Below are 26,018 nucleotides of genomic sequence, written 5' to 3' on the forward strand. Positions count from 1 at the left end.
GTATACACCTCAACCTTTAATCTTGCGAAGTTCCTGCACCTCAAAGACTTGCCCCAGGGTGATGCAACCTGTTATGTATTATGTGCCAGTCTGAAAGCAGGGCAGTGCTGATAACAATTGTTCTGTCACTCTTGCTTGGCAAAATAAAGAAATCTTCGAGCCCACAAAATTAATCGCTTCGGTGTACACTTTGGTGCTGGCATTCCTACCTCAGAATGTAAAATTAGAGGCAAATTTCAGGATTAATGTCTTGAAACATGAGCCTTGTAAGAAAAACAAAATGAACTTGCTTTAGAATACAGCTGTCATCAAGTTTCCAATGGAAATGTGCACTCTAAGCACAAACATTTTAAAGTCAATGATTTTTAGGCAATTGTATATTTTGTACTGTCAACTTCTCTTGCACAATATGTCAACCAAGGAGTACCAAGCATTTGTGTAACTTGCATGTTGTTTGAATAAAATGAGCAAAAGTTTAGGGGTACAGGATCTATGTGTGCGTGCAGAAATGTAAATGTGAATGGGAATAAAATATAAGTTAAAATTTACTTATACTTTCTTGAAGAACCTACTACTACTGCTACTGTTTGAAACACTGTATGTCTATGTTATGTGTCGTTTCTTTTGTGTGATTTTGGCATATATTTGTGCATTATTAGTAGCACCATCCTCACTTGGAAATAAAGTCCTGTCACTGTTTCTTATTTTTTTTCTCTGTGTGTGTGTGTGTGGTTGTACAGGTTGAAGAAATCATTGTGAGACCAGAGCTTGACTTGGTGACCATCTACTTGCATGATAATGCTATCATTAAAGGGAGAAAGGTGAGAAAAAGAAATGAAAACAACTGCAGTGCATCATGCACTGTGTAAAGCCTGGCCTTGCTCTTCCTTGCACCCCTTTCTAAAACAAGTGTCTTATTGTGTGTAACTTTCTGCACGTCATAGTGAATGCCAGACATTTGTGTGCATTCTAAAATAAAGATAGTGGTAATGTGAGTGTACATTGCGTGTCAAAAACGCACATTTCAGGACTGCAGTGTACTAGAATAGTCGTCTATGGATATCGCCATATTCAGCTTACTTTTAGATTATTTTTATGTATTATCTTTTGCATTCTTGTTGGTGCATGCAACAAGAGCCAAATTAATACAGAAAAGTTGCACATGATGCAAAAACTAAAATTTGAATTTAATACTGTAAAATAACTTTTGTTCCTTAATGGGAGCATTCATAGTTCTGCTAGCAAGCCTTGGTGCAATTCATAATGCTGCAAACAAAGTGGCGGCTAAATGGATATGTGGACTAGGTGCCATCTTGGCCCCATTAAAAGATCAATGTTTTCTAGCTACAAAGACACTCCCTTATGAAAATGTCAGTTATTCTAGGATGAAAGTTGTACTTATGTTCATTATATTCCTTGCTTTCTTTTCACTGTGCCCTAGTCCTTGCCACTGTATGTTTGGGGACTGCTGTATGTTAAATGAATTGTGAAGTAATGGTTGTGTTTGGTAATGCAGGCTGAGCACAAGACTTTTCACATGAACATTGTTGACGTGGAACATTTTGAAGAGAAGCTGCGTATGGCTGAGAAAAGCCTTGGCATTCATGCTGATACTGGAGTGCCACTGGTGTATGAACGCAACCAGGAGAGCACATGGCTTCTGCTAGCCTCCCTCATTGCGGTGGCCCTGATGATCCTACTCATGTTTCGCAGTGGCACCATCAAGACGCCTCAAGCAATGGACTTCTTTGTGAGTCTGCCTGCATGAGTCTACAGTGCTAAGCTCATGCAGCTTGTCCATGTAGGACTTCTGTACTTCATGGTGTAGTTTGCAGCATTTATGTTAACCTTGAGCAAACATTGCTTATTGACCATTTCTTCAGGAAAGAACCATTCTTTTTCAAGAGTCTCTGAGCTACTGCTCCAGTGAGCAGAGCTGATTTTGGATTGTGCAGCAGGGTCAGTACCATATTCCTCCTGCTGCAATGTTCTGGAAGCATAGGGGAACTCTCTCTACCTTCCCGAGCTTGTAAATAAAAAACCAACAATAGTTCTAGTCATGTGCGAGTGAGGTCCAAAAATGTTTCACTAAGAGTATGTATGCTTGTGTTGATTATTGAAGGAAGTGTTATTACTTCTGGTACGAAGTCATGGAGTGATGCATGCCTTTTGCATCATGATATAACAAAATATATGTGCAAGCAAAACACTAAACATATGTAAAAGACATCTTTTATTTAATTATGGGGGCACGGTTATAATGCAGTCTTTTACCCCTTTACTGCCATTAAAAATGTTTAAAAAAAATTGATGAAAATATTTTTTAACCAGTATTTATTTGGACATCTTTTTTCAAGAAAACATCGTACCGAGATTGCCTATAGAGCTTTTACAGCTCTTGTTGAGAATTTGACCAGCTAAAATAGTGTAGCGCCCACCAACACCACTACGGACGGGGACACTAAAGGTCAGCACTCTTGGTCGGCACTGCAAAAGATGACAAAAATAAAGTGGAGTGGGCGTGCTCATGGTGCAAACACGGCATGTGCTAGCCGTTCTAAGAGCCTGCTACGCTGGTCCTCTGGTTCTAGCGCTACGAGATGACCGACCCCAGCAACCTACCGCCCTCAGGCAACCTGACTACGAGGTAGCCTGATGCTACCTCGCACCCTCAGGGCGTCGCAACTCTACAGCTTCGCCTGCCCATGTTCTGGTACAAGGACACATAGGTTTGGTTCACCCAGGTTGAAGCCTCCTTCAATCTACACCACATCACCTCGGAGACTTCTTGGTATTGCTACTTACTTGCCAACCTGTCTCCTAAGGTTGCTCACGAGGTGAAGGACATCATTGCTGCACCTTTAGGGGATGCCCTGTACCAGCAACTGAAGCAGAGTATTTTGGACCACACCATGGCGTCTGAGAGCATGCACCTGCAACACCTTCTCACCTCCGAGGAGCTTGGAGATCGCCGCCCTTCCCAGCTGCTCAACAGCATGCACGGCTCCTTGGCTCAAGCAATGTCGACGCAAATGGTGTACTGTTGAAGGAGTTCTTCCCGCAACGCTTGCCGCAGTCCACCCGCCTTGTCTTGGCAGCTGCAGGAGACTTGACCCTCGACCACCTCGCCCAGCTTGCTGACCGAGTCCATGACGCGACTTCTGTCGCCGCCCTCTCTTCAACACCAGAATCCACGATCATGGCCCGCTTAGAGTCATGGAACACCAAGCTTGCCTTTTCCATCGATGCCCTTCGGATGTCCTCTCATGACCAGTGCAGCTCCTCCTCGCGTCCCAGCCACCGTCCCTCTTCCCCGAGCAGTCCCCGCTTGCACAGTCCTTGAAACTCGCCTATTTGCGAGTACCATCGCACTTTCCAGCACCCCGCACCAGTGCAAGTCCCCATGCCAGTGGTCGGGAAATGCACTGCGAGATCACTGACGGTGGCATGTGACCTCGCCTTACAACCCAGCCACCTTTTCATCATCATGGATTGCATTTCTGGCCTGTGCTTCCTTGTAGACATGGGTGCCAAGGTCAGCGTACAGCGTACTGCAGCCTCCAAGCGTGACCGCGCTTCTCAGTCACCTGGCCCTACACTCAGTGCAGCGAACTCTATCTCCATCACCACATATGGTCTATGGTCTCTCACTCTCGACCTTGGCCTGTGCCACACATTCTAGTGCGTCTTCATCATAGGCAATGTCAATCAGCCTATCCTCGGCTCTGACTTCCTGACCCATTTCTACCTCGACGTCAGCGTGCGCCACCGTCGCCTGATTGACATCAAGACACGACTCTCCATCCCTGGAGTTCTGTCAGGTGTCACTCCTACTGACATCTGCACGCTGATTCCACCATGCCCGTGCGCTCGCATCCTCGAAGACATTGTGAATAAAACTGCTACAGACACAGGACTAAGGGAAACGACAACACAGGGTGGGACTTCAACCAGGTAGTCAGACTCGCTAATTTTGAAAGGATCTTCGGGTTTTAGTTTGCTCAAATGGTTTTCAAGGAACTTTCTGACTTTACATGCCAGCTTCCCCTTTCCGTTACAGTGGCCTTGAATAGACATGAATCTTCGAGTCTTTGCGGTGAAGAAAATGCTCAGAACATTCAAATCACTCCCCGAGACCTGTTTTTCCAGCTTCTGCAGGTTGAGATCTTCTGAAAGAGCAAGTGCCCTGCTCTTCACGTTCACAAGTATGACCTTCTACCGTCAGTGCACTGTGTGGCTAACAAGGCACCGGCTGATGAGAGGACATGCTAGCATCCCCTTTGGAGAGTGTACAATGTCTGCGCAAGAATTTCACCAAGAAGTCCAGTAGCTCTCATGTTTTACATGAAATGGCCTGCCATTTTCATGAGAATGACATCCAGGCTGACAAGGAAGGTGGCTTCACTGTGGTTCTACAGAAACTTTTTGAAGAAAAAGCCGAGAATGATGTGAGTAAGAATTTCAAGGCCGTATCTCTAAAGCCTCCAAGGTGAACAGCAGGGCACTTGCTCTTTGTGTTGGTAGGTCATAGTAACATTCGTCAAGTATGTAGTTCATATTCTTTGTATTCTTAGTGTGGGATGCGGCGGTGAAACTTCTTCACCGCATCAGGACATTGGAAGCACCAGGACATTAATATCTAACACTGTAGCCTGTCTTGAAATTGCATTTTCCATACCAGCAGTATTCATCCAGCATATCATCAGAAAGAAATGACTACAAGGTTAGAAAAAGTTCAACGTCGTGCCTCGCACTTCATGTGCTCAAAGTACCGCTGTTTAGATTCCGTCACACTGATGTTGCAGTCTTGTGAACTGGAAACACTAGAAGTATGAAGGCAAAAAATCGTCTCAAAGTGTTTTTTAGAATACTACATAAACATGTAGAGACAATGACAGAGACAATGCGTGCACTTTCACGTTTCCTAGGTGACACGGGCCTGGACTCGCGCCTGTGATACCAGTTGTGTAATATGTCCTTCACCTCGTTCCTCCCATTATCATCCCCCATTTTGACCCTTTTTATTTCCCTCTTCCCCTTCCCTTACGTAGAGTAGCAGGCCAGATGCTCCATTATCCGGCCGACCTCTCTACATTTTCCAATCATTAAAATACTTCTTCTACATAAACATTTAAAGGTCAACAAAGGTGAGTATGTGGAACTTCCATGAAAACGAAGCAGTCGTGTTAATCACCAATATGTTTTACGCCCATACTTTGCTCACAGTGATGCATTCCGCTTTTCTTTTTTCCCTGCTGTGATTGAACTTTGTAACGCGATACCAAGCTTTGTGGCAAATGCCAGTGACGTTTGGGAATTTGAAAAATTGTTAAACATGTATTTTTGTGATTCCACTGCCGCTTGATGCACCTGTATGTATGGTCTGCCTGTATTTAAAACTCTCCCTGTAAGAACCCTTGGCAGAGGGTTGACAGTATGAAGAAATAAATAATTAAGTCATAGCTAGAATAATCTGACTAAAGTAATGTCATCACTTGGAATTCATCATCACTCTGTATGTAGACTTAGCTGTTCGTATGACCAGACATAAAAAGCGCAAGAACTGTTGATGGGAAATTTTTTATATCAGGCACTGTGTAAAATGTGCAAGTGATGACATTACAGGGACTTAACACAATAGTTATATGAGTGAACATGTTTAAGGCACCTGTGACAACTGCTGTTGCTTTGTGGTGTGAGGTATGCAAATCACCATTAGAGCTGTATATTTGTGAATCAATATTTGAAAATTAAAGGGACATTAAAGGCAAAAAAAAAAAGTGTTAATAAATTGATTATTAGTGTTCAAAAATAGCAGATGCTATTGCATTGTTCAGAAAAGAGGTTCCATAAATGTGTAAAGTACTTATACATGAGATTGAAGTCGCACCATTACGTTGGAAATGTGGAACCACATTTGACTGACATAAATTTTCTTGACCACGATTTGTCAAGAGCAGTCAATGATTGGTAATAAAAACCAAATGACATTCCAAGAGAATACAATTGAAAAGGCAATCTGGCCAATTTAATGGATTTTCCTAGGCAAGGGCTCACTGTCTCTTCCTTTTCGCATCACTGTCAGTGCTCTTCTCAACTTTGTGGTATCCTTCCTACGTAGGGGTGTGCGAATACTGATTTTTGAGACCGAATTGAATATGAATTGAATATTGCCAAAAGAGAATCGAATCGAATATCAAATACTTTCCGAATAGTTTTCAAATAGTTTTCAAATAGTGCGAATGATCGCTGTGCAGCATGGAAAATAGTGACATAGCCTGTAAAGTGACACAGCCTACTCCACAACACAAGTTATGCTTTATGTCTATACTATGCCCTCGGGAGTGAACGGTTACCATACTTTTGCTCCAATTTGATGTTAATTTGGGCGCAGTTGACGTTTTGAAATACTTGAAAAGTATTTAAAATATATTCATATTTACGAATAGTGGCTATGCGATTCGAAGACCGAATCGAATAGGACACTATTTGATTTGTTATTCGATGATTTTGATTATTCCCGCACCCTTATTCCTATGGCACCTTCTGTGCATTTCCCTCAGACTATATGGAAGCTAGTGAGCAGCAGAGGATTTCTGCACTGTTTTGTTTATGGAGCAAAACCTCAACAATGGTTGACACACTGCAGGATTTCTGCACTGTTTTGGCGTATGGATGATATTTTTACCTCTCTGCTTTCTCAGACAATTGAGGGTAGAAGATGTGCTGTCATCAATTTTGCTATCTTTTTTTGTTCAACTCGCCTTTTGACACATTTTCAGAAGTGACTACATATTTGCTTTGGTGCACCTTAACGGCTTAGGTTATAGAAAGCTACTTTTCTGTTGACTGGAAATCAAGAATATTCAAGTTATATGCACATGGTATTTGAATGCATTTCTACACAAGACACCTGCACTTGTTGCAGGAGTATGCTTATTGTGAATGTTCTGCACTATAGCCAGTTTCGTGTTGGGAATTAAAATTCCACGAAATTATATTGTGCGCATGTCTCTCTATGTTCCAGAATGTAGTTGCCTTACAGATTACAGAGGCATGAAGACAGTGTGCTGCAGTTGTTCAGTGGTAAACAAGAAACATGCCAGTCACACATAAGCACAGACAGCCAAGCAGCAGGAGTGTTAATTGGCAGGTGTGGGAATAAAGAGGACAGGACAATTGCACGGTGCATATACAGTGATAAGGAGGGCTCTGAAAAGGGATTGGGGGAACAAATATCCCAGCCTCGCTTAGGCACACACACCTTTGTCGCCATACTTTTGTCCCAGCCAAGAGTGCAAACTGCAAGGTGCACATTGCCACTGTGATGCGCTGTCTAAGGCCAGGTTAATCCCGTTGCTATCATGTGTTCTTGCCTCTTGAGCAATCACCTGCACCCTATGGGGAGCAAGTGTACACTGTCAGAGTGACTGGCTAAGCCAAAAACAGTGATTTGGATTTCAAGTGTGAGAAAGGAGAGGAGGAATCAGCAAAGATAATTTGGTGGCGCATGTAGTGTAACATATCCCCTTTGAGGTGTGTTTGCTATTGAATTATTAGGTTGTTGCTGACTACAACTAGAATTGGAGCATGCGTGGTACACTTTGTTTGTCGTAAAGGCTGCTAATAAATTGCCTTATCTTTGATAAATCATACAAATTCTGAAAGCGACATCTATAATTATTTATTTGCCCCCTCCCCCTCTCTCCACCCCACCAGTCTCAGATGGGCAGAGCCCGTTTTACAATTGTAGACCCACTTACTGGATCTGGCAAAGGTGTGCGTTTCAAGGATGTCGCAGGACTGCAAGAAGCCAAGCAAGAGATAATGGAATTCGTTGACTATTTGAAAAAACCGGAACGCTACACTGTAAGTAAAAAAAATTCACTGTTATCCATAAGACGGCTTCAAGGCGAAAGCCCACGTGCCAATGCATTAAAGAGGGGCACATGATGTACACATTCCCCTTAATTAGCTTAGTCTACTTTGTTTAGTGGTGCCTCTTAATTCCATTAGCCATACCCTTGAATTCACTTAGTGTACTTCGCTTAGTCATCCCTCTTAGTTCCAAAGGTTGATGGTTCAACGCCCACCCAAGGTCGTGGCTTTTAGGGCCTTATTAACTCTATACCTGTATACCTGTGCCTTAATTACCACCAAAGGTGTTGGGTTCGACTCCCACCAAAGGTCCAGGGTTCGACTGCTACCAATGATTGCGAGTTCAAGTGCCTTAACTATATCTTAACTGTGCCTTAATTAACATTGCCTTCATTAACATCAAAGGTCATGGTTTTGACTCCCACCAGAAATCAAGGGTTCATTGCCTTAACGTCAAAGGTCGTGGGTTCGACTCTCGCCAAAGATGGAGGATTCGTAGCCCTTTTGTACCTTTCTTGTTGTCGATGCGTTGTCGCTCAAGGTCAACTGACCGATGAGACATATAAGGCTTTTACCTTAAAAATCTTGCTCTGAGGTTACTTGAATAGATTGGAAGGTAAACATTTTGACAGAATGGCCTGTCCAATTGGGACAATTAGAAATTTAGGAGTAACTCCACTCAAATAGAACTTATTACCAGCACCAGTGCTGCTACAACCTGACCCACAAGCATTTCTCTGGCCCCCACTTCGCTTCCTGTAGGTCAGAGGTGCAAATAAAGGTCACCCCTCCACAGTGAAGCTCTGTCTTCACCCATCCCCCACCTATTATGAATGACTTGTAAAAGCTGCACCCCGCCACTGCCCATCATCAACTCCCTGAAGAAGGAACCGAGAATATATTTATGCCAGCAAGTCTACATAATATAAATACAGCTAAAGCAGCAACTGCATGTTTCTTCTCTAAGGCGTCAAAAACTTTGTTCCCAGGTGGTCAAAATTTGGAGTCCCCCACTACGGTGTGCCTCATAATCAGATCATGATTTTGGCATGTAAAACCCCATACTTTAGTTTTCTTTATAAAACTTTGTTCATTCACCTTTGTAAGGATTACGGTAATGCATGATGGTGCAAGGCTACTCCTATTGAACTATCCACTAAATATTGCAAATTCATTTTTGCTGAGAAAGTGGCCTTTTGAATCTTGATAGATAGAGAAAAACATGACTTAAGTCTGCTTTCAGAAACTCGAGGCAAATGCAATCAAAGGTGCTTTCAATGCATGCTAAAGCAGACTTCTTTTAAAGGGTACTGACACAATATTTTTTAGTCTTCCTTTTTTCTTTAAATAAAGGCCCGATACTTCTAAGCACCAGAGAAAAATACTGTCAAGCCTCAGATTACTTACTAATTTAATATATATAGTAGCTTCTCTACAGCCTGTTTCGGGTTTTTACTGTGTCATGATGTCATGACACAGTATGTGGTCATGTGGCAGCAGATAATTGTAACTTTTCGACGGTAGCTCTGGCTCGCTCAGTCATCCACTGAGCAGCTACTTCAGCCCTTGCGATGAGTAACAGCATACGAGGCAGCCAACAAGCTGGAGCGAGTGTCAAAATGTTGTAATGTCTTGTTCCCACGGGACCATACACAGTGTTGTGACATGATGACATAGTAGGCTTTTGAGAAATGAAACCGAAAATGGCTGTATGAAGGTTATTATATCAAATTATTTATGACACGTTGAGGCTTGACACTATTTTTTTTAGGGTCTAGGGGTGTCAAACCTTCATTTAACATGAAAAAAATAAATAGTCGAAAATATCATGTCTGTGTCATGACAAGACATGGGTCCCAGGAAAAAAAAAAAAACATTTTTGTTATTAAGGAGTTTTAGAATAGGGGCCCCAAAAATTTGGGGCCCCAAAGAGCTTTGCAGGTGTTAGCATTAGGGCACGCAGGAGTGAAGAGAATAGGGCTTTACGTTTACGGATAGTATCATGCGCTTGCAGCGTCACTGCAGTGTCAAAGAAAAGCTATTATAATTATTAAAATAAAATATGCCATTTTATGATAAGAGTAATCCTGACTTTTGTGTTCTCGATTTTAATTATAGTTTAGATGTTATTCTATTAGCAGCAAGCAATTTGTTGCACTTAGTTTTGAGCAACCAACCTTACGTGCCTTCACCAGCCAAGTTAAGCCATTTTAGGCCTACGAGTCATGGAATCGACAATCGAACTCTGAATCAGCGGCATCTAGTGAATCAATCTTGATTACACACATTAGTTGAGAGAAAGTGATAACCGCACTCACTTTTCTTAGCTTGCAAACTTCACTCTTTACCACGAACTCAACCCAGTTTGGTGCTAGGTTAGAGCCGTCACTTCGATGGTGCCACCATGTTTGTTGACGCAAAGCTTTTCGGGCTCCTGCTAAATCCGTGAAATAGTGTGCCCAACGCAAAACCCAAACACAGTTTGCGTCTCGCGTATGCGCAATGGCTTCAACACTATTTCATTGTGGCCCCAAAACGTTCGGGGCCCCTATTCTAAAACTCTCTGTTCACTCTAAACACATGAAAATTTCAGAAATTCAATCTTCTGTGCTGATTACAAATATGCAATTAGCTTTTTTCTAGGTTAATAAAAAAATGTTACAATTCTTATTGTGTTATCAATTTGGGATGCAACTTGCAAAAAACATACTGCACCCAAAGGGCTAAAATTAAGCAGGTATGTTCATGAATGTTCAGTGAGTGCAAGTTTGCATTTCGTTGTTTGTATCTGTATTTTAGCCAGAGTTTTAAAATTCTAAAGTTGCAACTTTGCAATGTTAGAATTGAATTAGTAGCAGGGACACACTTGCTGCTCCCAAAATTTGAGACTTGCAAAAATTATTATTTAGGAGAAGCACTAAAAAAAACTAAAAAGTCTGCAAAAATGTACATTTCACACTACAAAACCAGGTAGCTTTCTTCTGAAGCAGCATTGAAGGCTCATTTTTGGCAGGAAAGCAAGCTGGAAAGATGCTGTTTCAAACAAAACTCAGATGGCCTGGCTATGGTAAGTGGGTTTAGAATGGCGAACAGCTTAAAATGGCTTATTTTCAGAGCTTCTATGGGAAAAACTGAGCATTTCATGGAATAAATAGTGTTTTGTTCCTCAATGACATATTGTATTGAGGTAGTTTTTTGCCAGCAGATGCACCATGATATGTAGGTTAGAAAAATGACATAAATGAAAAAAATCTACTTTTTATTAAATATTTTTGTCTCTGAGACACGTCTCCCCCCCCCCAAGAAAATGAAAGAAGCATCCTCAAAGTGTCCTTTTTTTTTTGGAAGGTTAATGTGGTCCAACTTACAGGGTGAGCCGAAGCGAAATTGTTGGAAATTTGGGCTCGAAAGCATGCAAGTACTCAGTGCAAGAAGTGAAGTGCTGTGCGGAGGAGGCTGCCATAGCAATGGCCCTCTCAACCACCGCTGCCGAGGTTATCCTTAGCGACTCCAAAACTGCAATCCGCAACTACTCGAAAGGCCGAGTTCATGAATCTGCACGGAAAATTCTCAATTATCAGTCATCAGACCCCCCCTCAGACCAATTAAGCTCATCTGGGTGCCCGCGCACGCAGGCAGGCCATCCAGACAATGAGATGGCCCATTCTATCGCTCGAGTAGCCGTCAACCGAGCCACGCCGTCCGATGACCTGGATAACGCCAGAGACCAATTGGTAGAATATCACGAGATCACCTCCCACTACCGCGAAATGGGGTTGAGATATCCTCTCCCAGATAAATCCTTAACGAAATTCCAACAAAGTACCTGGCGCCAGCTTCAGGCACAAACTTTCCTTTCTCCAGCTTTTCTCGCCCTGGTTCATCCAGGCCTATATCGACAGGAATGTACGCTCTGCGGCGCGCCTAGAGCCAACTTCCATCACATAATGTTCTTATGCCCTGAGCTCCAGCCACCCTCTGGGTGGAAACTCACCGACATCGAGGGATGAGAGACCGCGGTGTCTAGCTCCAACGCAGCCGACCAAATACGGCTGGTGGACTGGGCTCTGAGGGTCGCCGAGGGCCACAAACTCCCGGACACCCTACGCGCTCCTGAGCCCCCTCACAAGTAATGTTGTAAAAAGGCTCAAGTAATAAATGTTTACCACCACCACCTATTCCATGTATATTTCAAACTGATCCATTTCTGTCCGTTGCCATTGGCTCACATTGCTACATTTTACCTGCATTTATTAGCAACCAGGCTCAGCTATTCTAGGTGGTAGATTGCAAGAATGGAATAGAATGGAAGCTTAGGGTTATGCCGATCCATAACAAATCCAGTTAAAGTACAGTAGGATAACAAAAGAGTCCATTAAGCTGCACACTGGCTTCTCAGTTGCTGCTTTATTGATAGCTTTGTTGGCTGCCAATCATCAAATGCATAAAGTTTCTCAATAAGTGACATGTGTGCCAAACAACTCCTATGATTGTCTTTGTAGAAAGGGTGGCATAGCTAATGACCTCTTGTCACACAGGGAGCATGCATGCATGCTGGTGGTGTATAAGCCCTAGTGTAGTGGTTCAAAGAGAGACAGGCAGTGCAGAATTGGGGACTAGCAGCCTTTGAGAGTACATTGGAATGTGGCAGTAACTCCTTATTTTCTGGGCACTAACTCAACTTGAAGACTTGGTGCTGATCATTAGCTCATATTTAAAGCCATGGCTTTATGGTGTTATTGGCAGCTCCTGCAGAAGACAATGTTGCCTCACCTGAAGCCCATAGTACTTAAAGGCCAACAGAAACAAAATCTTAGACCACGTGAAAAGCCTAGTTCAAGATAGTGTAGATATGAAAGAGCCTCCATACAAAATTTTACGTTTGAAATACAAGTGGAAGCGTCACAAAAAGCTAGTAAAAATAGCCATTGATACCAAAACCGAAAAAAAAAAAAAAAAACATAATTACCGCTCGCCGGTAGTGATGCATGACTGTAGTGATGCACGACCTTTGAAATAACGCTGCTGCACGCACTGTGCTGAAAAATCTTGGAGGCGTTGTGCTGGGACTTGCATCATAGCGACAACCACCAGGTGCACGTGCCTTCTAACAAGAAAACTATGCATACCAGTCCTGCGGCATTGCCAGGATTGCTTTAATGGTATATACTACTCATTTATAACAAATTTTGCCAAAAATCATGATGCACAGTGCCAAGCACAGCAAGCCTTGGGGTTCCATAGTGTTCAACTCACATTGTACTAGATAGCTCACTTGAGATCTGTATGAACCACTTGCAACTAGTTTGTGCATTTGGGTAGCAGGAATCATATCTTTGTACTTCGTAACTTTGACATTTAAGATGAGCAGCATGTTGCATTATCATGAAAATGGATCTGCCTGCTGCAGTTTATGTAAAGACATTGCTTTTGCATTTTTTGTCTAGCAGCTGCCAAAAGATACTAAAAACCGAGTAAAGATGCCATATAGAGCTAGCTCTTTGTAATGCTTTTCAATGCAGGATGTTTTTAAAGCATGATTGCATATTGAGTTTCCCACCGTAGGCCACACTCAACTAGCAATAGACAATCAGGCACGGCACTCATCAAGGTAATGTGTGCTTCATTCAAACTCTATTAAAGTACAAATTTACAAGACAAAGGAAGGATGTGTACCTTAGCAAACAAAAGTTTAGAGACCATGGCACTGTAAAGCAATTTAAATTTTTTTCTGGCAGGGCTATGCAGCCTTGAATTAGGACAGGCACTTTATTAGTTTAGCACACCACGTGCATGCATTGCACATGTGATTTCAGACATCGTGTCTAAGCTACGACAGAAACAAATTCTTTCATGCCACTTGGAGCCTCTATACTTTCATTCACAATTTACACTCGGAACATGTGCGTCGTCTTGTGATACGTGATTAAACACCAGTCAGCCCAAAACAAGAGCATTACTCAGTGCATATCTGTACCTTGAAATATTTTATTATAGTTGGGAAATTTCCAAGCGCAAGTTGTAATTGGCTAGCGCAGGACAGAGGGAATTTGAGCTCGCAAGGAGGGGCCTTCGTCCTGCAGTGGACATACAAATAGGATGATGGTGATGATGATAGTTTGTCTCCCGTTGCAATGAATTGCTACAATATGTCATTATTTATTGCAGGTTATTGCTTTCATCCCTGCCTTCAGCCTTTTGCTCTATTAAATTGATGGGAAAACGTGTGCCATGCTGTACCAGCTCATAAGCTCATGAATTTGTCCGTTAGGGCGGAAAAAATGGTTTAAAATTAGACATGTGTATGCTTCGCATTCCTGGAGCTCATTTATTTAAAGATGGCGTGCTGCATACCACATCTAAACGCTTACTATAGTAAAGTAGACTAATTTTAAGTACAGTAAAACCTAGTTAATGCAGATTAAATTAATTTGAAAAAATTCAGAAAGAATGTCCAAATTACCCAAATGTCCAATTATCAAGTGTATCAAGAAAACGATGAACAAATGCTTGCTACCTTTTAATGCTTTTATTTAGTGAATGAATTGGCAAATCCTGTTTCTATTTTGCACAAAAGCAGTGCGGAAGCTGCAATTCTTGTCATCTCGTGACTGATTAGCGCTCGCAGCGGCAAAGGCCTCATGACTTGAGCACAGCCGCAGCTCCGTCTTCATCTGAGACACACTTTTCACTACCTCATGCACATCCCAATTATTTTTTAACCAGTGAGCTGGTCGCCAACAGATTGTCCATCCATCGTGATGTATCCGGTGCTCTTCACCTTTGACAGCTTTGCACTGAGTCAAAACAAAAACTACTGTTTGCCGCAACCAGTGCAGATGAAACCACGGCAGTTATCAACATGATCATGGACGGCAACCTTGCATTTCTGAAGGCACGCAGCCGACGCATGCACTGAGTCAAAAGGAAACTATTGTTTGCTGCAACTGCTGCGGACGAAACTGCGGTCGCTATCGTTGTGATCATATGTGCTGACTATGCATTTATGAAGGCCAGCAGCCGATGCGGTATTATGTGTGGCGGCAAATGAAAAAATAAACGCTTTAAAAGCGCAAGTAAGGACAAAGCATTGCAGCGTTGCTGTCATTCACGTATGATTTTCGCTGATGACTATGGCGATGTGCGCTCCACTGCCTCGTTTCGGTTAGACGCTAGAGCCACTTTTGCTTTTTTGCGACGCTCCGCACTCGCTGAGCTCGAGAGTTGTCTGACTTAACCGATGTATTGCCAAATATGTTCAAATTAACGAGAGTTTTATTGCATTAAATAATGCATATCCCTGACGGGACCAGAAGACGAGCTTGAATTACCCTATTTTCCAAATTAACGAGGTTTTACTGTATTGGTTTACTTGAAGTTAATTGTGGTACCTCCTCCATACCCAAATGTATTACATGAGGCTATGGTAAATGCGTTGGCAGTAACTTCATATATAGTACAAAGAGAATAGTGAAACCCCGCAGGCATCAATGGAGGTGATCCTTTGCTTTCTATAACCTAACATGGCCACTTAAGGACACTGTGAAGGCCATCCCAGCTTGTTATGCCAACTCCTTTTGGCTTCACTTTTCATATGGTGGTCAGTGGGGAGTGATGAATGGGCAACTTCATCTTGATATAGTAATCTCGTATATGAAGTCTCGTATATGAAGGGAAATAGCCAAGTAAGAGGAACCGCAAGAAGTTGACACTGAATGAATTTGGTGAACGCTGGTAACCATCAAGAATGCAGTGAATGGGCATCAAGGAACAGTGGGAAATACCTATGATGTTGGAGATTTTAGGAGTTCGTTGGCTCCACACCAAAATGAGTTGTTCTAGCGGGGAATATAAAAGCATATTGAGGTGCATTGCTAGTGCAGGAACTTGGCGTAAATGCTAGCTAGAAGCTTCAAGCTCCTTGCATATAGGGTACCGTTTAGAAATAATCTACTGAGGAAAATACAAAATAAATACACCTAATGTCATAACAGAGCTTTAAACGTCGCTTTCTGCTGGGTTCCTAGTCATGTAGGAACCCCCGGTAACGAAAGAGCAGATTTTATGGCAGCCGGCACCAAAGATCTCGAGCTATATTATGCTGGCCTAACTTTGCAAGATTATAAAGGCACATTAAAAACAGCAGTTGTAACACACTGGCAGAAACTGTGGGATCAGCGAGAACATACTAACGAGCTTGCTTCATTGCATTAAACCTGTTTTACGAGAATGGCGCAGTTGTCGCCACAGAGAAAGATTTTATGAAGTAATTCTATGTCGTTTAAGAATTGGTCACACAAGGCTGACCCATAGTTACGTAATAAATAATAAACCACAACCAACATGCCCACACTGCGGTGAATTTTTAATCAAGCTACGCACATTAATAACATGTCCCGGCTTAGAAAAATGGAGACAAAAATATTTTAACATTTTTTACAAAACGAATTCCTTTCCATCTCATGCTATTATTGAACGATGAACCGCTTGTGCCATATGTAGGTACTTTTAATTATTTAAAGGCCATATGAACCCTACAGAAGCTGTAGCACATTTCATGCTACTATATTTTTACTTGGCCATTTACACCATTTTACCACATTTGAACAAATAAGCTCCATTGAAAAACATGTGCTTCGTGTATTATAGCCTGCACGGTTCCTGCGTCATTTATAATCCCAAATCATCATCAGCTAGAAGCTGCTGACACCTTTTTTTGAAACATGAAAATTTTCTCATGTCTTCAGTAGTAAGATTGTCTGCTAATTTCAGTATTGCTTATAAACATACACGAGCTCTGTTAGCCTTCTCCACTTTTATCAAAATACCAGCAGTTATGTTTGTTTTAGAATATGTTGTAAGTACTTCACTTGTGTTGGACACATTAGCTTTTATTGACTTATTGCTTCTGACAAAATTTTTTTATTGCCCTGTGATTCAGTTGGAATAAATGGGTATTGTGTCATGTTTTCTCATGGGGTATTAAATGTGTTGGAATTTTTTGTCTTTACAGTCTTTAGGCGCCAAGATACCTAAGGGCATTTTACTCTTAGGACCACCTGGCTGTGGAAAGACAATGTTAGCCAAAGCAGTTGCTACAGAGGCCAGTGTGCCATTTTTGGCTATGGCTGGATCCGAATTCATTGAAATGATTGGAGGCAAGCATTCTCGTCTCTCTAGCTATCTTGTTTCTTCATTTTTTAATGTGAAGATTTGCTTGCCACTACCATCCATTTTGTTAAAACTATGCATGAGTGTCTCACTTTCTGAGACATGAAGTAAGTATATAGGCATTTTTGCTGTGTTTTCAACGTTATTTCCTTTTGTCGCGCAATTGTTAAATTATCTTGTGTCTAACCCATGAAGTGTTGCTGCAAGATACAGAACAACACTGGTCTCTGCAGCTGATTAGATTGCTACTCTGTGCTCAAGAATAAAAGTTCTTCAATGTGCTGTTCTTTGCATATTTACAATAGTGGTCCCATTGGGAACAATGGTGCAATATGTATACTATGTATTGGCCTTGCTTTGTGCATCGATGGGGATCATGATGGTTCTTGTAAGGGATAGGCATTACAGCTATTATTGCAGGAAGGCATGTTGCTAATCTTACTAATGGGAGCATACTCTTGTGGTCTTTCAATAGATTAAGCGCCAAAAGTGACGGCACACAAGAAGAAATACAGACAGGACAAGGCGCTACTTGCAACTGTTTATTGAAATGACAGGTGGCTGATTATATAGCCATGAGGAGAGGGGAACGAAAAAAAGGAGGGACACTAAATATGTGACTGCGCACGTGCGAGAACACTGAAGATAGAGGGAATCATGCTTAATCTAAATCTAAAACTTATCTAAAAACATACTTTCATTCGAGTTCCATCTTGTGGTCCTTGGTTTTCCTCTCTGTCTTTTCAAAATTTATGGTGCTGTCTTCCTGATATTTAAGGTTGGATTTAGTCTAGCCCCATTCCTCTTTATTTTGATCCTTATGCTCATAGCAGCTTATTTTTACAATTTTAGTTTTTCCAGGAGCAGCTATTTTCTGACTTCAGCGAACTGCCTCACCGACTACTTACTCACAGTCACACAAAGGTGTTGTTCAAACAGGGGCATGTGCTACATGTAGTAAATATTTTCAGTAGTCACCTATGCAAACCAGCAAGATATAACGCACATTTAGTCCTGCAGTGTATCGACCTTTCTGTTAAAGGAAAGTTATCTTTCTCTCTGGGCTGCAGTCTGGGAGTATAAGTGCATGTACTGCTGCTTCCGCAGTGCTTTTGAGAGGGGGCTCACACAGGCTTCCAGCAGTCTACAGGACATTATGACAACACCCAGGGAGCTCTTTTGAAATGGTTTAGCTGCTGAACTTTTCAACAGAATTTTTGGTGCTAACATCAAGTGGTAGTAATTCATTTCATGCACCAACCTAAATAACTTTTCTATCAACATTGTGACTATCTTTTTCTTGAACGATGACTGAAATGTTTTGTTGGTTCTGAATTGGAATGGTACAGAGGATTCGGGCAAAATTGCTCGGCTTTGGTTGCTCAAGAGAAAAAGACAGAGAAAACTTTATTGAGAGAAAAGATTTGCTTGAGTGAATAAAGCTTCAGAAGTGGTACATGCACATCAACTTCAAAAGGCCGCTTTCATTTTTCACATTCTTTTCTCTCTCTCCTGTATGTACTTGCACTTCACCAGCGGTATCTGCAGGCAAGGAATTGAGCTCACAAACACCTACATCTCTTTCTTTTTCATCTTTCACTACATCGTCAGTGCTTGACAGCAACAAATTCACATTGTCATTGTGCTCCATATAAATGTCTTTGAGTACCATTCCTCTGGCTCTTCCACAGTTAAACTTCTGCCAGAGCACCTCTTAAAGGGCCCCTCACCAGGTTCTGTAGTAAATTTTGATTATAAGCTGGAAGTTGTTACGTGTCCTCTAGGGAGTGTTCTGCCGCAAAAATTTTTCAAATCAGCTCATTAACATTCGAGATAGAAATATTTCAGTGTCGCGAACCCATGATTTCAGGAAGCGAGCTTCACCGCAAACATACACCCTCTCCTCATCTAGCCTCCGCAAGCGAAATTCCTTCCCTGTGTTCTGCCATACCGGACCTCGAGGATCATGTGACACATACATCACAGGCCCCTCCTCCTCCTTCTCCTCCTCCTCCTTTCCCCCTTCCACATTTATTGCAGCGCGACGCACTTCCGCTGATGGCGTCGCGTGCGAGCTGTTGCGATTGTCTCATTTCGCGCAGCACACGATTTTGCGCACTGCGCACGAGGACACCTGACTAGCAGTGTAAGTCTGTGCTACACGTATACTTAGGCAGACTCAAGCAGATCACAGAGCATGATCCCACGCTGGAGCATGGCAGAAAATGACATAGTTTCAGTGTCTGTGCAGGAGATTGCACGACCTGGGAACAAGCAGACCAAACAAAAGTGCATCTCTCTTGCTGCAGTGTGAAGTAAAACAAAAACATGCAGATATTTGGTTTCTGTGTTTTATTATTTCTCTAAGCTTTAATTCGTCTATTCTAGCAACGTATTACACAAATAACAGATGTTGGCTTGAATAATTCTCGAAGTCGCGTGTCACCACGAGCAACGTCATAGCGCGAACACGTGTACATAGCTGCACTGGCACGTGTACATCATCTACCGGCTTTGAGTGCAGCAGCCGTGAGGAGAAAGGAAAATGGTGTTCAGTTTGAAATTTCAGATCTTTCCGCGGCACGTAGAAATGTAATACTTTGCAGACATGATCGTTATCGCGCATTGTATGCTCTGTGCTTGTCAGCTCAACATGGCCAGACCTGGCGAGGGGCCCTTTAAACAAAGGAACTGTTTCTTCTAGGAGAAACAGTCATTCACAAAACAAACATTAATTTTCTACAAAGCTGCACGTGCTTTCCCGGTACATTTAGAAAACACTGATTACGTCGTTGTTCTCTTTTTGAAACTGTAAGTTCGTTCAAAAATTTTAAAAATTGCTTGAGCACGTTTGAGCTTTCTGCATGTCAAGCACATCACTAAAACCTAAAAACCTTTCCCAACTGTTAATTCAGATGTTCCAAAGGACTTATTTCCATGAACAATTGAAGTTCCTTGTGCGATGCATAAATTCTTTATGGGCATTTTTATTCTCATTACACTGTACTGATGGGTTTTATGGGGAAATAACTAGAAGGTAGTGTTAGTTTCCAAATAGCAACATTGGTCTGAAATGGGTTGTAGTGCTTAGCATGGTAGCTATGAATGTTGGGCAATAAAGTTTAGTATTGTGATTACCAAACAGTGACTTGATTTTGATAGCCACCGAAATTTGAAATGAAAAGTATGATGATATGTAGAGCATGCTTCTGACCAGGACATAATCCTCCTAGGTGCCAAGCCAGCAAAACCAATAATCATTGAAAACAAAGGAAAACCTGTGTAGAATAGCAGTGTTTAAAAAAAAAAATTAAATTATTGGGTTTTACGTGCCAAAACCACTTTCTGATTATGAGGCACGCCGTAGTGGGGGACTCCGGAAATTTCGACCACCTGGGGTTCTTTAACGTGCACCTAAATCTAAGTACACGGGTGTTTTCGCATTTCGCCCCCATCGAAATGCGGCCGCCGTGGCCGGGATTCGATCCCGCGACCTCGTGCTCAGCAGCCTAACACCATAGCCACTGAGCAACCACGGCGGGTAGAATAGCAGTGTTTGAAGTAAAGGGGGAGAGAGAGAGAGAGTGAACTTTAATGAGAACCAGCAGTTTAGTCGGCTAGGGCTAGGCCTCCCACGATGGGACATCAAGGTCTTGCCGCTTCGTAGGCCTGCTGGGTAGCCCAGAGTTGGTTGTCGAGATGGGAGCTGCGCAGGGCGGCGTGCCACCTCGACGAGAGGGTCACGGGATTCAGGTCTGGGTATTGATGTTTGCACTCCCATAGCATGTGGGGGAGTGTTGCTGATTGAGGTTTACAGATCTTGCACGTGTGGCTTGGGTAGATGTCGGGGTATATGATGCGATAGTGTGTGAGGGAGGGGTATGTATAGGTCTGTAACATGCGAAGGGTGGTTGCCTGTGCTCTGTTTAACTTGTGAGGGATGGGGAAAGTTAATCTTTCGAGGTAAAATGACTTCACAAGGGTCCTGCGGGTGCACCTGCACCGTCTCCGGCACAGTTGACTAGTCCTCATGCTACGGAGTGTGTAACCTCGTTGAAGTTTGTGAGGTGCGGGGTGGACATCGCCGGCGTGTGCTGGGATCCAGACGAGGGTGATTTGATTTTCAGACGAATGCGGGGCTTGTTGTAAGGTACAGGGTGATTGTTGAGAAATATGACCCTTGATGTAGTTGTTGATTGCTGTGCGAGAATCACTCAGTATGGTGTGACAAACTGGGTCAAGAGTGGCCAGGGCGATGGCCACTTCCTCGACCGTCTCGGCATTTTGGGTAACGATGCTGGCAGCATGTCGGAGCAAGCCGCCTGCTGTGGTAACCGCCACAAAGCGACGTCCATCTTGGTATTCAGCTGCGTCGACAAAGGTGACGACCGCGGTGTTCGCATAAGCTTTGATGAGGGAAGTAGCTCATGCCTTCCTGCGTTCTTTGTTGTGGTCTGGGTGCATGTTTTTGGGAATAGGGTCGGTGTGTATCCATTGCCAAATGTCGCGTGGTATTGGGTGTTTGTCTCCATGTTGACGGTGGTAGGTGATATCAAGCTTGGTTAGAATGCTGCGGCACGTTTCCATGAGGGTAAGCTGCTCCAGTTGAGATCAACATTGCGCTTCGATTAACTCTTCTAGTGTGTTGTGGATACCTAATTGTAGTAGAAGTTCCGTGCTGGCGTGGTTGGGTAGTCCTAAGGCCTGCTTATAGGCTCCTCTGATGATGATGTCCAGTTTAGTCTTTTCAGCTTTGTACCAGTTGAGAAAGGGCGCAACGTAAGTAAGGTGACAGATGATAAAAGATTGGACAAGGTGGATGAAGCTTTCTTCCTTCCTACCCCCTCATCGGTTGGTCACTCGTTTCAGCAGTGTGGATGTATTAACGGTCTGTCGAAAGATCTTGGAGCTAACCGTAGAGTTGGCTCCATTCGCTTCTATGGTCATACCAAGAATGCGGATGCAAGGGACCACAGGTATGGGTCTGCCATCCCTCAGGTGGTGTTTGATTTCCTCGTATTGTCGTTTATTCGTGGAGCCGCGTGGGGGGCGTCCACAGAGTGTGGGGCAGTATAGGAGAAGCTACGACTTTTCAGGAGAACAGAGGAGTCCCGTGCCTTGATGATAATTTTGTACGACGTCAATGGCGTCTTGTAGGGCAGTTTCGATTTGGCCGTCACTGCCCTTTGCAGCCCAGATTGTAATGTCGTCGGCGTATATGGTGTGTTCAGTGCCGTCGAGTTTTTGTAGTTCTTGTGCTAATCCGAGCATAACCAGATTAAACAGTATTGGGGAAATGACGGAGCCTTGCGGCCTGCCCATGCTGCCGAGTCAGAGTTCCTCCGATCAAATCTCTCCGATCGAGAGGAAGGCCTTCCAATTGAATAGAAAGTCTTTTACGTAGTTGTAAGTGCGTTCTCCAAGGTTGAGCAAGGTGATGCGTTCGAGGATGGTGGAGTGCCTGATGTTATCGAAGGCGCGCTCAAGGTCGAGGCACATGATCGCCTTCGTGTGACGGGATTTGCCATCTAGGATTTGATGCTGAAGTTGAAGCATAGCGTCTTGGGTGGAAAGATGCTCTCTAAAGCCAATTATCGAGTGGGGGTGAACAGATGTGTTTTCGAGGTGAGTGTTTACACGAGTTAAGAGTGCGTGCTCCATGACCTTGCCTACACATTAAGTTAGCGAGATAGGCCGGAGATTGGCGAGGCTAGACGGCTTACCGGGTTTGGGGATGAGAATTACTTTGGCCGTTTTCCATGTCGAAGGAATGGATTCTTAACGCGAGCAGTAGTTGATGTATTTGGTGAGTTGTTTCACCGAGGGGTCATCTAGATTTCTTAGTGTTTTATTCGTAACACCATTATGTTTTTCATTGTAGAATGCAGCATGTAGTATGATAGTCACATTTTTTGTCCTCACTGACTATTCTCTTTTCTGCTGGTTTTTTTCTACCTGCAGCAATGGTTTCAAACATTCAACCCACAATGTCTTTGTATGGGGCCTGCGTGGGCTATTTCAGTTTTAAGGGGGGAGGCAGCTTTTGTATACGAAAAATGGCCAAAACATTGATTATTGAAAAATCATAGTTTGTTTCTATAACTCTTCATCTCTGCAATTCTGAAACTTTTTTACTGAAAAGCACAAGTGCTCTAAAAATTTGTTGAATTAGCCAAGACTTCTGAAAATTTACTTGGAAATAGTGAAAGAAATTGGGTTAGTGAAGCCACGGTATCTCCGCCATTGCTCAACTGACTGCCGCCATCTTGGTCTTGACAGCAAACTTGTTTCTCCATTTTCAAATTTGCCCCTTCAGCTGTCTCCCCACAGAAATAAGCACACAAAAAGCAAATGTCTTTAAGGTTGTTTCAAGGTCTCCAGTTGGCCACACCCGTCACATGACTCCAGTGCACTTCGCCATCAGTCTGATGCTCACTCTACAAGCACATCAGCTACTCCTTCAGTTCAGGATTTCTCCAGGACAATCAAAATTGGTGTGACTAGTTTCATGCTTGTACTTGCGCTTTGATCACAGGTGAACGACCTTTCAAGGAGAAGTTTAAAACTGCATCAGGTTAGCAGCTGTAAGTCAAAGTTTCAAATGGCCAAAAAGAAAGCATCACAAGATTCCGACGTTGTTTTTACTGATGTTCAGCATGTTGCAGACGTTGCAGAAGTGCGGCCAACCCCTCCATGTCTAGACGCCTTAGAGCTTGCAATCAAGAATGCCATATGCTATCTCCTCTGTCCCGCAGCCAAGCTCATCACACACCTGCGTCTCGAACCTTCCAGCATTCTGAGGGTTCCAAAGCAACTTTTTCATTAATAATACAGCAGTCAGATATTGTCAACAAGGGATGACATTCCTGAATAAAAAATATTTAAGCATACCTCCTAAACTGCGCAAGAAGACCACTCACTGCAAGCCGAGCGAACTCTACCAAGACAAAGTGGCGTGAGGTGACCCAACTTTGAATGCAAAAACAACAAGAGCACCAGCACTTTCAGTGGTGACGCTCACGCCAAATTTTTTGTATTCATTCTTTTCATTCAATTTCATTAGTGCATTTTAACATAGCAGACCCATATTGCCGTTTCCATAGCAGCTTTCACATGCTAAGCAATCCGATTTACACCTGCTGGTGCATCCTCAGTGTGGATTGGAGTATGAACACACTAGTGGCACAGTGCCTTGCCTATGGCAAGGGCTGGCATCTGGTTAATGAATGCTTCCTTGCAAAATGGCAACATTTACCTACTTCGGGAAGAATGGGTCCAAGCACTGTTGGTGCCAGTGTGACACCCGCTGCAAAACCAAGAGGCCAATGAAGGACTGTGGCCAGCTCATTTAAGGGGCCTGTTTGCCTAGGCGCCATCACCATACAACACGTTTTTCACGCTTTATAATGCCTGCTAGAATAAAGTAGGGTCTGAACTGCTCAAACCTTTCCAGCACGAATGAGAGCAGCGAGTGCTGTGTTCACTGGCGCACTGTCAAATGGCTCACCCGTACCTGCACTTTAAAAGGTGCCACACATGTGCCCGAATTGGGAACCACACAAGTGCCTGAACAGTGATGTGGCTATGCAACCAAATGCAACCCATCTGTTTTGGAAGTGCCAGCCCCACACTCGGTACTGGGGCTGCCACCTGAGGGTGGTGCGTGTGTTGTGCTATGAAAAATGGATTAGTCCGCCAACTGGATTTGCAGATTCCGACAGGGCCATTTTGGACTTGCTCTTAGCAAAGAACACGCAGCTCCTAGGAAGGCTGCGAATATGCCTCACCCCCCTATCTCGCCTTCCTCTTCCTAATACACATCGTAGGCCTTCAAGCCAACCATTAATAAAAGCATTTCTATCATCATAGAGGGGCTACTCATCCTTTCTTTCATCCCCACTGCTTTTGCAGTCCAGTGTGTGTGCGAGACTGTGTGAGTGAGTGGGTGAGAATGAGTGAGTGAATGAATGAGGCTAGGTATGTTAATGTACCAGAAAACTTTGATGCCAAGAAAAGCAAAGGGAAATAAAAAGTGTTTAATTAAACACAAATAGTTATTTTTAATTTTATGATCATATTTATGATAAAGTAAATAAAGTTTTAGGAGAGTTTGCTGTTGGGCTAGTTGTACATGATTTCAAAATTGAAAACGGCACCAGGAAACGGGACAAGTAAATGAGACGCCTGCGCAGAAGCAGACAGAGTACATGCTCTACTCCATTCTCTGAATGAATTCATTACAGCTCATGTGGTTAACTCTAATAGATGCTGGCACTCTTCTGATGACTAACTGTTGTGCAGGCCTTGGAGCAGCACGTGTCCGGGACCTTTTCAAAGAAGCAAGAAAGCGAGCACCTTGTATTATCTACATAGATGAAATCGACGCTATTGGCCGAAAACGAAGCAATGTGTGAGTGTGCATGTGTTTACAGAGGGGTGAAACAGTTGTGCCCTTTTGTGCAGTTACTGTTGCTGTTTCTTAGCTTAAAAGTAGCATGGTGTAGATTTTTAGGTAGTAGGTGCAATGTTACGTAACACAGTGTAAAGACGGCAACAGGGTTTTACTTTTGATTCTGAAGCAGCAAGCTTTCCCCCTTTCACTGTGTAAGCAAGATGTGCACAACTATATAGGGAATGTGCGATATCTCAGTGAAATTGGCCATTTATAACCTTTTCCTTTCTTTCATCAGAATACTGTCCGGAAGTGCAACATTCGGTAGTTTTGCAACACATGAGTCCCCACACCATCTCAGGGTTATACAGTAAACTCTCAGTTATACGAACGTCGGTTTTACGAATATTTCAATGTAACAAACTTTTAGAAAATCCGTGGCAGTTTTCCTATGCATTCAATGCAAAAATCTTTCAGTTAAATGAATTTCTGAATAACGAATATTTCAGTTGAGTAAACTTGATCAGTGGACCAAGGCTCATCTTTTAAATCAGTTCAACGAAGTTTTGCGCTCTGC

General features: G+C 43.0%; 1 protein-coding gene across 1 annotated transcript in view; it reads left to right on the forward strand.

The window, feature by feature from the left end:
* Spg7 (SPG7 matrix AAA peptidase subunit, paraplegin) overlaps positions 1-26,018 on the forward strand; it is a 75,373-nt gene that overhangs the window by 3,308 nt on the left and 46,047 nt on the right. Inside the window, 5 exon segments of the mRNA XM_050194098.3 lie at positions 741-821; positions 1,517-1,750; positions 7,720-7,869; positions 16,892-17,036; positions 25,351-25,459. Coding sequence (XP_050050055.2) covers positions 741-821; positions 1,517-1,750; positions 7,720-7,869; positions 16,892-17,036; positions 25,351-25,459 — 719 coding nt within the window.

This window comes from Dermacentor andersoni, chromosome 1, assembly GCF_023375885.2.
Source record: "Dermacentor andersoni chromosome 1, qqDerAnde1_hic_scaffold, whole genome shotgun sequence".
In the NCBI taxonomy this organism is placed as follows: domain Eukaryota; kingdom Metazoa; phylum Arthropoda; class Arachnida; order Ixodida; family Ixodidae; genus Dermacentor; species Dermacentor andersoni.